The sequence below is a fragment of the Lepidothrix coronata genome, unplaced genomic scaffold, assembly GCF_001604755.1.
Source record: "Lepidothrix coronata isolate B3197 unplaced genomic scaffold, Lepidothrix_coronata-1.0 Scaffold1, whole genome shotgun sequence".
NCBI lineage: Eukaryota > Metazoa > Chordata > Aves > Passeriformes > Pipridae > Lepidothrix > Lepidothrix coronata.
Genome location: NW_016690181.1, coordinates 125,042 through 137,962, shown reverse-complemented (window position 1 = coordinate 137,962; position 12,921 = coordinate 125,042). Strand labels below are relative to the sequence as shown.

Here is a 12,921-nt window from a genome sequence, read left to right as displayed (position 1 = left end):
TTCAGAGGTAAAGTAATCCTCAATAATTATACATTTGATATCTGTATTAAGAAAAATGAAAGAAAATGTTTACAGTATGCTAGTCAGTAAGACAAAAATGAACAAAAGTGCCGACCAATCTACAACAATTTTCTTTGCAGCTACTTACATTTTAATCCTACCATCCCAAACTGAGCTTGTCAAGTTACCCTTCAAATCAAATGCAAGAGAAAAATCCATCCTTGGCTTTGCAACTATAAACCCAGCCAGTCTAGTAAAGTGAGAGTTACTCTTTTATGTATTTGGCAAATCTGGGAGCAGAATTTACCACTTGGTATAAATATTTCTGCATAGTTTCTTTAAAAAAAAATAATCTTGCCTACTCCTCTTCCTGGCAGACTCTTAGAAAGTAGTAAATATGCAGATGGGCATAGTGATATATTTTGTATCAACATATTTTAAATGTGTGCATATGCATTAGCTATATAAATACATTCCCCAGGAAGTCTGCCAGTGGATATACTACAAAGCCTTGTGTGTTACATTTGGGTTTGCTTGCGCAGTAGCACAGCAGCATCAGGAAGAACTGCTCTAGTTGTATTTGCTCTACGACAGCTCACAGTTACCTGTGCAGTTTCCTGTTTCCATCTGCATGTAAAAATGTTTTAGATTTATATAAATATACATACATACACAAATGAGCAAGAATATCATAGAATCATAGAATGGTTTGAATTGGAAGGAACCTTAAAGATCCTCTAGTTCCAAACCCCTGCCATGGGCAGGTATAACTTTCACTAGACCAGGTTGCTCAGAGGTCCATCCAGCCTGGCCTTGAACACCTCCAGGGATGGTGCATCCACAGCTTCTCTATCCAATCTATTCCAGTGCCTCACAATGCTCACAGTAAGGAATTTTTTCCTAATATCTAATCTAAACCTATTCTCTTTTAGTTTTAATCCATTCCCCCTTGTCCTGTCACTAAGTGTTCTCCATCTTTCTTATAGGCTCCCTTCAGGTAGTAGCGGGCCACAATTAGGTCACCCCAAAGCTTTCTCTTTTCCAGGCTAAACAATCCCAATTCTCTCAGCCTTTCCTCATAGGAGAGGTGCTCCATCCCTCTAATCAACTCTGTGTCCCTCCTCTGGACTCGCTCCAACAGGTCGATGTCCTTCCTGTACAGGGTACCCCAGAGCTGGATGCAGTGTTCCAGGTGGGGTCTCACCAGAGCAGAGGGGCAGAATCCCCTCCCTCAACTCTGGCTACGCTGCTTTTGATGCAGCACAGGACATGACTGGCTTTCTTGGCTGCCAGTGCACATTGCTGGATCATGTCGAGCCTCTAATCTGCCAGCACCCCCAAGTCCTTCTCAGCAGGGCTGGTTTTGATCTTTTCATTCATCCCCCAGCCTGTATTGATACCAGGAGTTGCTCTGACCCAGGTGCAGCACCTTGAACTTGGTCCTATTAAACTTCATGAGATTCCCATGCGCCCATTTCTCCAGCTTGTCCAGGTCCCTCTGGATGGCATCCTGTCCTTCAGGTGTGTCAACCACACAATATGTACTGTATATACATATAGTCTAATGTCTTCATTATAAAGCTGTTATAAAGCCATAACAAAGTCTATGAAGTTTCGGTGAAATATTGCTCTGGGTGATACATGAAGACCATAGCAGTATGTCAAATCCATATGACATATCAAGTTAAATTGTACTTGATAATAATCAACACAAGAGTAATTCCCCACTGACTCAGCTGCTGCGTCTTCAGCTCTAGTGCTGTGCTTGTTCTGTACCACTCCATGCACAAAGCCTGTCCTATCCCGTGCTGTCCGGTATCTCTGCTCCTCCACTGCCTCTGGTCCTGCACCCTCTCCCTGCTTTTTCTGTTCTTGAGAAAAATTGCTGCACAGACAGATCCCTGAAAGCAAGTGGAACAAGCTAGTCTTGCCCAAGCTCTGGAGTCCTACCCTGGGGGCTGAAGAGAAGCAGCCCTGGTCAATGTTCAATGCTGCCCTGTGCTGCAGCATTCCTTCCCAACTGGACCAGCTTCCCCCTCCTGAACTGGCTAGAGGTTGGAGACTAGCAAAGGACAAGAGAGGGAGAACATCTGCCCTTGAGACCCCACCACTCCCTTGTCTAAAAGATTTAGCAGTGTTTCATGTTTCTTGCTATTACTGTGCGCCTTTTCCGGTGCTGGTACCGTGAGTGAGTCAAAGGGTATTGCACATCACTATTTACATGAGCACTGGCAGGTGGGGGCAACGGAGGAAGCGGCTGCAGTGTGGTGGGTGGATATGTATGTGATGGTACGGTTAACCATGCACTATGGAACCACGTGGATACTGTTGCAATGGTGCTATGAGAACCATGCTCTTCTACTTCATTGAGCAAGGAAAAGCTCCAACAAATACTGTAGTGGGAACACAGCAAAAAGACAACTTTGCGTATAATTCTAGACAAAAATCAAGTTGCTTTTTCAATGATGATAGGCTGGAATGAGCATTCTGGCATTTCTGCCCCCCGCCCCCAACCCCTTCTCTAGAGCTACTATTTAGATGAGCTACAGTATTAAGAGAGAAGCTGCAAAGATGCTAGCTGCAAAAATAAAGGATGAAATAAAAGTCAAGCATCCACATTCCTCCCAACTAAAAATGAAGTTCTGAGGAAATGGAGGAGGGAAAAGAAAAGGAACTTACCACACTGCGAGTGAACTTTTCTAGAGAAGTTCTACGACCTTGCTCATTCTCTGTCTTAACAAGGAAAAAAGTGGGGAGAGAAAAATACAGAAAAAAACCCCTTCAGCTTAAATGCAGTCTTTCAAAACAGCAGCAAAATATAAAAAAGCAGCAAGTGGAAAAAGTTGTAAAAATGTAAAAAGCAGAAATCAATGTTTGCAACAGCAAACATAAGAAATCAAAATGCCTTAAAGAATGAGAGACATCGCTACTTTTACTCTCAGAGAATGTTACCTTTTCTCCTGTGAGATTTTTGAATGGCTCAAACAGGTCTGTGCATTGCTGTGTCTTACAGCTATTGGTATTGATTTCTCGTTCATTGAGTTGTCCTTCTGGCTGTTTGAGCTGGGACCTCTGATTCTGGTTAACATCTGCCAAACAGCTGATCGGAGGCTCCCATCCACTTGCTTAGAGTGATGAAAAAAACACAGTAACTTTTATACTATTAAAAGCAATGTGTGAGTGAATACAGCACTGGAAGAAAACCACCACTGGACTCATTGCCAGGGAACCTACACTCTTCTACTTACCCAGAGGGTAGAAGCATATTTCCATTAAGTCCAGCTACATCAAAACAGAAGACAGNACGCATGTCTTTGAAAGGCCACAAAAAGATAGAAGGCAGATTTGGGACACCGATATTTTTGTACCTGGAGTACAGGACTATTCAAGTGCAGGACGACATTCAACTGCACTGTGAGAAGACAAGTGTGTGCATCACAGCTTTATTAATGTAACCCTGAGAAAGCTGCTCACTGCAGCGCTTCATTCATTTGGCACAAGGGAGATCTAATTGTCACTAACAAGGAAGAACTCAATAATGTATTGGTATGTTTGCTGGAATAGCTAAGAGAAAAAAATTGTTATGGAAAAGAGAAGAAACTCAACAATATGAAAGAAAGTCATTGCAGCCAGAAAGCTGTCAGCGGTGCTCATTTCCAGGAGAGAAACTTATTTTAAGTTTACTGGTGAGCCAGCAAAATGGGTGTGGTAAGATGGAAGTAAAACTGCTGCAAAGGAGATAAGGAGCTACGTACAAGGGAAAGCCACAGCAATGATGGTGCATGAGAGTGCAGTGGAAATAAGCATTGCACTGGAGAGACAATAGCTGACATATCATCTGCCACAGATTCAGCTGCAGTAACAACCCTCAGAACAAAGCATCAGTGCAAATATCATATGGAGAAGATGTAAGGAAGCCAAAAGCTCAGATAAATAAGATGAGAACTTGTGTAGGTGAGTCTAGGCAAAGCCTTTTGATCCTTCTGCATGTTCATCCCAGCTTTCAGAGCTCTCTGATGTCTACAAGGTTAGTCTGAAGCATCCCAGGCAGAGATGAGGCAGATTGTCCCTGCCACATCACCAGAGATGAGACCAAAATATAAGGCTCTTAAGACAAGCAATATTCTTTGTCCAGATGAAAGAGTCAAGCAACCTCCCCACTTATAACTGTTTGAGGAAGCCACACCATCAGCTCTGATGTCCCAGAAGTGGTATCAAAAGTGAAAGCTAGAGGCATGTCATTTTAGCCCACATGGAGAACAGAGCCAAGGCCTCAAAGCAAGCACCAAGCAACAAAACAGACTTCCTGGCTGGCAGGAAGGCAGTGTTGTACCCGGTCCAATGGTCCCTAAAGAAGTATTTAACATGCACTAACCCAAGGGTTAGTTGCCTCTCCTTGCATGTGAGAGGAGGAGAAAGGGGAAAGAAACATCACTCTTCTGCTGAGTATTACAGCAGTGCAAGTGCTCAGGGCATCGCAGATCCCCTCTTTCAAGGAGCCTCAGAGGTGTCCCCACACCCCGAAACAGCAGAGGTGACAGGGAGAGCCTGCAGTCCTGCCACCTTCGCTGAACGTGTCTCAGTGAGCAGGATTAAGGACAGGAGTGCCCAGCTGGGCAGCCAAATTAAAGACACAATTTCATTCAGGAGAAGAAATACCTGGACAAAAGACTGAGTGTTTTGCAAGGATCCCTAGGGGAGCAAGGCACTTGGAGTTTGCAGCGTTGCATTGCTGTGGGCTGGAAAAATCAGTGTCTCGCCCAACTGCATTTTGAAGTGAATGTTTGGTGTGCACTGGGGGCAAAAGAGAGTGAGCTGCTGAATGCAAACTGTGCTGTGTCCCTGCACTTGCCATCAAAATTTAGTGCCTCTGCTTTTTCTACCTGCAAGGTGAGGCAGCTTCCCACCCAGAAGAAAGGCAAGATAGTGGTCTTCAAAGATGGTGAGCATGTTGTTGGGGTGCTGAGAGCTTGTCTGGCACAGGGAGCCCCCCACAAGGCTGTTTGCTGCCTACCACAACTGAAGACGTGTAGGGAAGCAGCCATGGGGAGCACTGACAGTGTCTTACAGAAGCACCTTGCAAAGCACAGTCTGCAGTCACTCTACACATTTGGCATGGTGGTGGCAGGCTGGGACCAGCTGGATGCATGGAAAGCTCATCCCTATAGCATCCAGCTCTGAGTCAAAGCATGACATTTTCTAGTAAAATAAAAAGCAGCTGAGGCCGGCTGGCTGCAGAGTGATGAGCCGGCTGGAGTAGTTTTAATGTCTGGGTGTGGGTGCTGGCTGTATGGCTCACTGGCTCTTCCTGTCTGCTTGCCCCTGTGGCTGGCAGCCTGCTGTGGATGGAACTGCCTGCCCACATCTCTCCACCACGGTGCAGAGGTGGGGAGGCTGCCTTGCACAGCAAATGAAGGAAATTTAAAAATAACAAAGTAAAAAAAAATAAAAAAAAATAGAGAGACTGAGTCAGATCTATCTCAGTCCTGGGAACAGACCTGGCGTGTGGACCCTGGAGCCGTGCCTACTGTAGCACCACAGCAGCATCTGCACAAACATGCACTGTGTGTGCAAAGGGGCAAAGGCAGAGAATGTGCATGCCAGTCATGTAGTCTTCCTAGGTACAAAAAAAGCAAACTTTGCCAGTAAATACACCAAGAGACTCTACCAGCTAATGGCAAAGGACATGTGCATTTGGATAAAATATGAAACAACTATCCCTGCTGCTACTGAAAACCTCTCAGCCCAGGTAGATACAGAAAACCAGATTTTGCCACTTAGAAGCCATTCACTGATTATTGAGTTTCTTCTCCAAATTTTTCTTTTCTAATGATTAATTATTTACACAGCCATTCAAAGTTCCTTTGTGTAGATTCTGCTGGCACAGAGTTTAAGCTGAAAAAAATTAAGAAAACCAGCTGACACTGATTATTAAAAGTAATTATGAGAAAAGCACTCAGCATCTTTACAACATGCAAAGGAAGTCCTGCCACTGAATTAAACTGTCCATGTGTGCCCTGATGGGACTGAGATGGGGGCATAATCTGCATTAGGAACCTTCCTGGACAATACAGAGCAGTCAGCACAGCGGTCTGGATAAAAGCAATGCTTCGAAAGGTGTGTGCAGAAAATGGAGCCTGTCCCTCCTGGCATGAAGGTCCTAACCATTCCCTTGCTGACACTTTTTGCCAGGGATCTGAAAAGGGGTAGAGAAATACATATAAAAACTTGGTCTTCTGAACTTCAGGTCTGCAAAAATCTCTCCCTCCCTCCTTCACTCCCTGCCTCCCTGGGTTTATTTTGTCAGCTATCAAATTCTTCTTTTGGTATGAGACTTTGGGGTGTGGAGTGGGGTTTATTTTGAACTTTAACTTGGTGAAAAAGATGTATTCCAGAGGGAATGGCATCAGATGAAAATAAAGGATAATTACTTCCCTGACCAATGCCCAGGGTCCTGGGCTTCTCAGGCAGTCATGTCTAGCTGTCCAAAGTGAGAAAACAAAGGCACTACCAAGTGACCAGAACAGTATTTTGCATATATTTTGTGTCCATTTGAACAGGACCATGGTGAATTCAACTTCTCTGAACCAGCTGGAGAGGAAAACAATGCTCTAAACCAAGCAAATACCAACCTGCTCTTCCCTCAGTGTGGCAGGGCTTACTCCCATGACTTTGCAGCCTGGCTGCACTGCAGCCGCGGGTGCCTTTCCAGGATGCTTCCCTGCCTGCAGGCAGGGCAGGATGGCAGGAAGCCACCCCATGCCAGGCTGACATGAACACCGGGACTGTGACAGTTCAGCTGCCGCTTCAGCTAATGCAGAGATGCCGACCAATGTCATTGTTTCACCTTTACGGTGAGTAATGGAAAGTGCCTCAAGGTCTTTTCTGTTTCTTTCTCTCCCTTCTCCACAAAAATAACTAGCAGAGCTCATGTCTGGCTGCTCCTTCACCATTAACAAAAGTTCCTGTGCATAACTGATCTACACTGCTCTTTCCCCAGGGAATAAAACTCTGCTCTGCATCCAAGTCACCCTGCCTAAATGCCTCCTTGCCTTGAGTGAGAAGATTTGTCACAGCACTTGTCCTGACGGGTGGCTCGCTGCTTTCTAAGGACATCCAGCCACCATCTTGGCTGCTGTGGAGAAGGGCTGGAGGGCAGTGCAGTGGTGATTACCTGCTGTACGGTACCCTGCAGTAACTTGCATATCAGCAGAAATAGCAGCAGGTCGACACTTGACTTTGCACAGCACAAGTGGGGCGTGTTTTGTAGATACACGAATAAAATACAGTAAGTTGGTCGGGGATCTCAGCACCATCCAGCCCTTCACTGCTAAACCAGATGCTTTCAGCAGCCCCACGATTTCTACCTGCTGCAGAGAGGGGGATGGGCATGAATGCACAGAACTCAAATTGGGCTGGGCATATGGCCATTCCTCCTGAGGACAGGGCTCCACCCTCGTCTCCACTCTGGCAGGGAAGAGGACTTCTGTTGGAGGCAGAAAGCTACACCCAGCTTTCCCTCTCTGCAGCTCGCTGCTTCCAATCACACCCTTGCTGGAGGCCAACCTCATATTCCCTGCTGAGCACCATGAATCTGCAGGATTGAGGCCAATAATACTGTGGTTATTTGCAATAATGACACTGGGAAGAATGAAGAAAAAAAAATCTTAAATGGATTAACAAAGTATATATGCCTGGTCTGCATACAACCTATGTCTGCTGTCTTGTATCCGTTAGTGGTGTGAACAGTATGTTCCTCTCATAATTCTGTCATTGCATCTCAATCCTGACTCATAGTTTCTTCTCCCTTCTTCCTCTTCATTGCTTTACTCCCAGAGCAGGGAAGGGAAGCTCCACATCTATGGTTATTGTACGGTGTGGAAGAAAATAACTCTTCAAATTTACACTATCTTACAAATATTAAAAATGTCAAGCATGTTTGGAATCACTAATCAAGCTCTGGCTTCAAGCTGAGCAGGTCACTATTATTACTGCCATTTGACAAAGAGGAGGATATGAGGCAAAGTTGAACCTTCTTTTCACCAAGCTCACACAAGAAATTAGGTGGGGGAACCAGGGGAAGCACATGGATTTTTATGGCTCCCAGTCCTGTGCTCTAGCCACACAGTCAACGTTTCCCCTTTTCCTGCCCACTCAGTTAGCCACAAGCCAGTGCCAAAGGGCAAAAGATCAACATAAACTTATCCACAAAATATTCACGTGTGAATCTAAAGCCATAGTTTATTTGCTTAGTGCAAGCAACTCTTTTATCCCATGTCCATCATGCTGTGCTTCTGACAGAACTTATTTTCAGTAATAAAACTAAGGCTATGTCATACAGTGTGGTATACAGGCAATGTGAAGATAATGTCTTGAGGACAGACATGCCTCAGAGAGATGTACTCATCAAGACTTAAAGAACTGCAGTGAATTTCTATTCATATCAGTGAATCCAGGACTTTGTTTGCAGGTTCTAAACCAAATCCTTTTGCCACACAGGCTCTGATATGCCACTGGGTTTCTCTTTTCCTTCCCTCTGCTTTCCAGCTATTTAGAGGAATTTTAAAAGAATGCCTCACAAAGCTGCACCAAAGGTCCTCAAGATAGGACCGTGTAGCTCAGTGCACAGAAATTTCTTGTTCTTTCTGTCAGCACTTCTGTATCTACACTCTTTCCAAAACATTCACTTGTCCAACATAATGCAATGTGGTTGCACAGAGCTTTACAGACTCCAGAGTAACACCAACTCCCCTCCCACATCATGTGAAGCTCGTGAACAGCACATCTGCACAGATCTACTCCTGCCTTTTTTGTGCTTTGATATATTTACTCGCGCACCCACAGTTCTTTCTACAAGAAACGTGATTCTTACTTTCATGGCTGTGTTAACATGACACCAAAACCTGCTCCTCCGGCAGTTTGCAGGGGAATGAGGATGTCACACTGACACATTCAGGGCTTGATCTGAGAGCAAACAAGGACTGCAAAGAAATAAACCTCCAGTTTGAATGGGCTTGGCTGGGAGGAGAAAACTCTCCCGGCTTTCAAGCACTCAAACCCTCGTGTGTTCAATGGTGAGGGGAACCACAAACTGCTAGGGGTAGGAAGATGGCAGAGGTTTTTATGCTTTATACCATCAGAAGACTTTGCCTTATACTTCCTTCTTTCCCTACAGCTTCTGAACTCTAAGTCAGGTCTAACCTGCACTGGCTTATGCTGTCATAGACCAGACATTTTGAAACAGAAGGCTGACTGCTGCCCTCCACTACCTTCCCCTAACCACCTTCCACTAGTTCTGGCACAGCAGACAGAGAGACTTGTCTCCTTTTGTCACCATATGCATGCTTTTAGGGCACACAATGACAACCAGGACAAAAATACCACTGGGATTTCATTGTATTGTGTCGATGCAATGCAATTTGGCAGCACACAGAGAATGCAGCAGAAAAACAGCAGGGAAGATGGTGACGGGAAACCACACACTCAGGCTGCAGGAGTGAGGACTCGGTTTACATAGGGTCCTGGAAGCCAAACGTAAGTGGGACACATACACATGTACATGGCATGCACATGCACACAGACAGACACACAGACCTATGGAAATTAGTCAGGAGGTGCAGGAAGCATTTGAGCACGGCCACAAATGCAGAGATCAGTAGCTTATCTCCCAGACCTCTTAGAAAGAAGGGGCACAGGGACAGGAGTTGTGTAATCACTCCTTTGCTACCCTAATCTGGGGGCTCCTGACAGAATCACGGTGCTGGCAGAACTCATGCAGATACTAAAAGGTTAAGAAGAGCTCAAATCCAGATCTCCTGTGAGACAATGTGGTTGGAATTCTTGATTATTACATGTGTTGTAATTATTTCCTGTCTCTGAGGAAAATGAAACATATCTAGGCAGGCAAAAGCAAGGGAAGGGGAGAACAGGAGTATGGAAATCACTGAAGAGGAATTTATAGGTAAGGCATCCAAAGGAAATATCACATGGTGAGGCTAGGCAGGTGAAAACCTTAATGGGTGAATTTTGCACCAGTAATGAATAGATTGATGGGTTCTGCTTCTAATACCACATACCATCTTTTCCATGAGAAAGAGGCAATACAATTTTAATTGCCTACATTGAGTTTCGGAGACAACTGTGCAAGACAAACACCTTTCAATATTATTTTTACCTTGGGTCACCATATTTTCCCCAAAACTCATGCTGAGGCTGTGCACATGGATGCCATACCCTGTGCCCCCAGTGAAGAAGACAAAAGTGCTCATTCCCTTCTTTAAGAAAAAAAAAAGGAAACAGTATTTTCATTTTCACACTAGCAGCAAGCAGCAGGTGAGAATCAAGAGGTGCTAAGAGATGCAAGCGTGTCCTTTCCAACAGATACCTTCTTCTTCGCCAGCAGTAAGTCCTGGTAAGCACTGGAACGGAGGAAGCGCGCATAGCTGTCACTCTTCATCAGCTTGTAAATGTGCTCCTGTGGGACGGGAGGAAATGAGAGACAGAGAATTGTTATCAAACCTCATTTAGACATCACAGAGATTTAAAACACAGCAAATTAGAAGGAAGAGAGACTGATCAAAGTTCTAAGTAAGGCTGCTATTATTGATTATCTGTGCTGTGGTAGTGTACGGGAGGTCCATCCTGGGGCAGGATCCTGCTGTGCCTAGGGCTGTATAAACACCAAACAAAGAGATGGCCCTCACCCCAAAAGCTGGCACACATTATTTGATAATCAGTGTTATTCTGCAAAGACTGCAACTCTCTTAAATCTCCAGATTATAAGCAGGTGCCTAGCCTGTCTGAAGCTACTAGGATGCCTCTAGAAGGAAGAAATAAACACCAGAAACTGTCCCATAGATTAGGTTTCATTTTACCACTCCTAGATAGCTGGACTATCACCCAGCATTCCCCTCCTGTTTACAGAAAGGAACTGATACTTGAGACACATTTCATCTCCACTTAAGACATGTATTTAAGCAAGCAAACCTGCTAATATCCTAAAAAAGCCCATACCTCTGGTGACTATGCAGGAGGTTACATGACTAGCTCAGATGTGGATGGCTACATCTTACATTGGGTGAGTTTCTCTTTTGGGTTCTTTCTTCTCCTAGCAAGTCTAACTCCTGTTAACAGTTTGCTCTAAGAGAACCTAGTATGTGTATATTCAAACTTACAAAGTAGTGTTTCATTGCAGCAGAACTTAACACATACCCTTTTCTAATTTCCTTCCTTAGTTTTACTTTCCTGCTGAGAATCCCTTAACACAGTCAGCTCTTCTCCTAGTTATCCCTAGTTTTGTAATAGATATTATCCCAAACACAAAGAAAATAAAATCAAAATACTTTGACCAAATAATGACTGAGAACACACAAAAGGAACTCAAGAGAAAAACAGGCATCCTGGGCATTTCTCTTAGACTTTGCCCAAGGAAGCAGTTTTACAGAGCTAATGAGCAGTTTTATCTATACTGATTTATACAACATGAAATATTCTCTTCTATCCTAAAGCCATTGTACATGAAACTTTAGAAGAACCAAACCAGACAGAAGTCGCACAGCTTATTTCAGTGTGTTAACAAGCCAAGCAGAATTCCCTTATCTTCACCAACATGGGTAATTAGCAATGACCTGTCTATACACAGAAGAACTGCTTAATTCAGCTTTCTTACACTATTCGGTGTAGTCCTAAGAGGGGCATAACTGCCACTGGTTTTCCTACGACACAGCATAAATGTATCCTTTGAGCTACAACCTGGTGTGGAACAATTTTTACTGGTTAATTTCCATACTTGCTTTTAGTCTTGACAGATCCTCATTTGTGCAGCACTAGCTAACTGAAGGACAGCGCAAGATTTTGCAATAGAAACACTCATATAAAGCCATTTAGCAAATGTCACCCTTCTTGCTTCAGAAAAAAACACATGGGAGGGCACAGTTTCACACTCCTCACGTACAGCATTGCCATAAGATTTCACATCCAGTTGTGGGACATTTGTTCTATTTATGCAGGATACCATGAGCCAAGTATGCCCTAAGACAAGAGAAGGGAAAATAATACACATCGTGGATATGGTTGTCAAAAGGTTTATATTTCTCTGGTGTGAGTAAGGATTCTCAATATCAGTTCTCTCCTAAATACTTCAACTAGCAGAAACTCAGGACTCAGTTGATTTAAACCCAACCAGTTTACCTGTACTGTTATTTCTTAAGGTTTCCAAGGAGACTCCATGTCCTCCTAATAAGTTCTTTATAATTACTGGTGAAAAGCCCCTGCCTAACTATGTGATTTTCCAGGACCACAAGGAGACTGATGAGTAAGTGGGGCAGCCCATCAACAGTAAAGGGCCTGAGGGGTCTCCAGAGCCTTCTTCCTCGTAGTGGTCCTCATTGCAGCAGCCAGCACATGGAGGGTGCTGGTGGGAGGGGGTGCTGAGGTGGGCAGGAAGGTGCTGTGGGGCTGAGGTGCTGCGGGGCTGGTGGGTGACAGGGGTATTTTTATTAACCTTTTGCTAGACATGATTAATTTTTTTACTGTCTTTGGACTTGAAATGGTTTCTTTCCCCATGGTCAGACAACTGGGTCTGCTCCGAAACACAGTGACAACATATTTAGAAAATAACATACAGCTTTCATTGCCACACAGACAAAGGAGAACACACCAGGCTGGCTATACAACCTGCCTGCATGCCAGTGACAACTATCATTCTTGCTCATGTCAAGACAACTTCATGTATTTGACCTTAAAACAGTATAAACTCAGTATCTGGTGGTGAGAATGGGAAAAAATTGATTCAATCCCGAGATGAAATAAACCACAAGGTGACTTCGTAACTGAAGCCCTTCCCTGAAATGGGACTATTGCACCACCACAGCCCCACTGCCACTGCAGTTGGCTAATTGGTTTGAAGCATTTTCTCTCCTT

General features: G+C 44.3%; 1 protein-coding gene across 4 annotated transcripts in view; it reads right to left on the bottom strand.

Annotated features, from left to right (window-relative positions):
* RGS6 (regulator of G-protein signaling 6) overlaps positions 1–12,921 on the bottom strand; it is a 123,932-nt gene that overhangs the window by 15,027 nt on the left and 95,984 nt on the right. For 2 of the 4 annotated variants that reach the window (XM_017812074.1, XM_017812051.1), the window contains 2 exons: positions 10,385–10,474; positions 2,680–2,733 (listed from right to left, as the gene is read on the bottom strand). In XM_017812074.1, coding sequence (XP_017667563.1) covers positions 2,680–2,733; positions 10,385–10,474 — 144 coding nt within the window. Of the gene's footprint in view, positions 1–2,679; positions 2,734–8,872; positions 8,982–10,384; positions 10,475–12,921 lie in introns of those variants that run through there. The other 2 variants (XM_017812061.1, XM_017812067.1) reach the window with 2 other exon arrangements.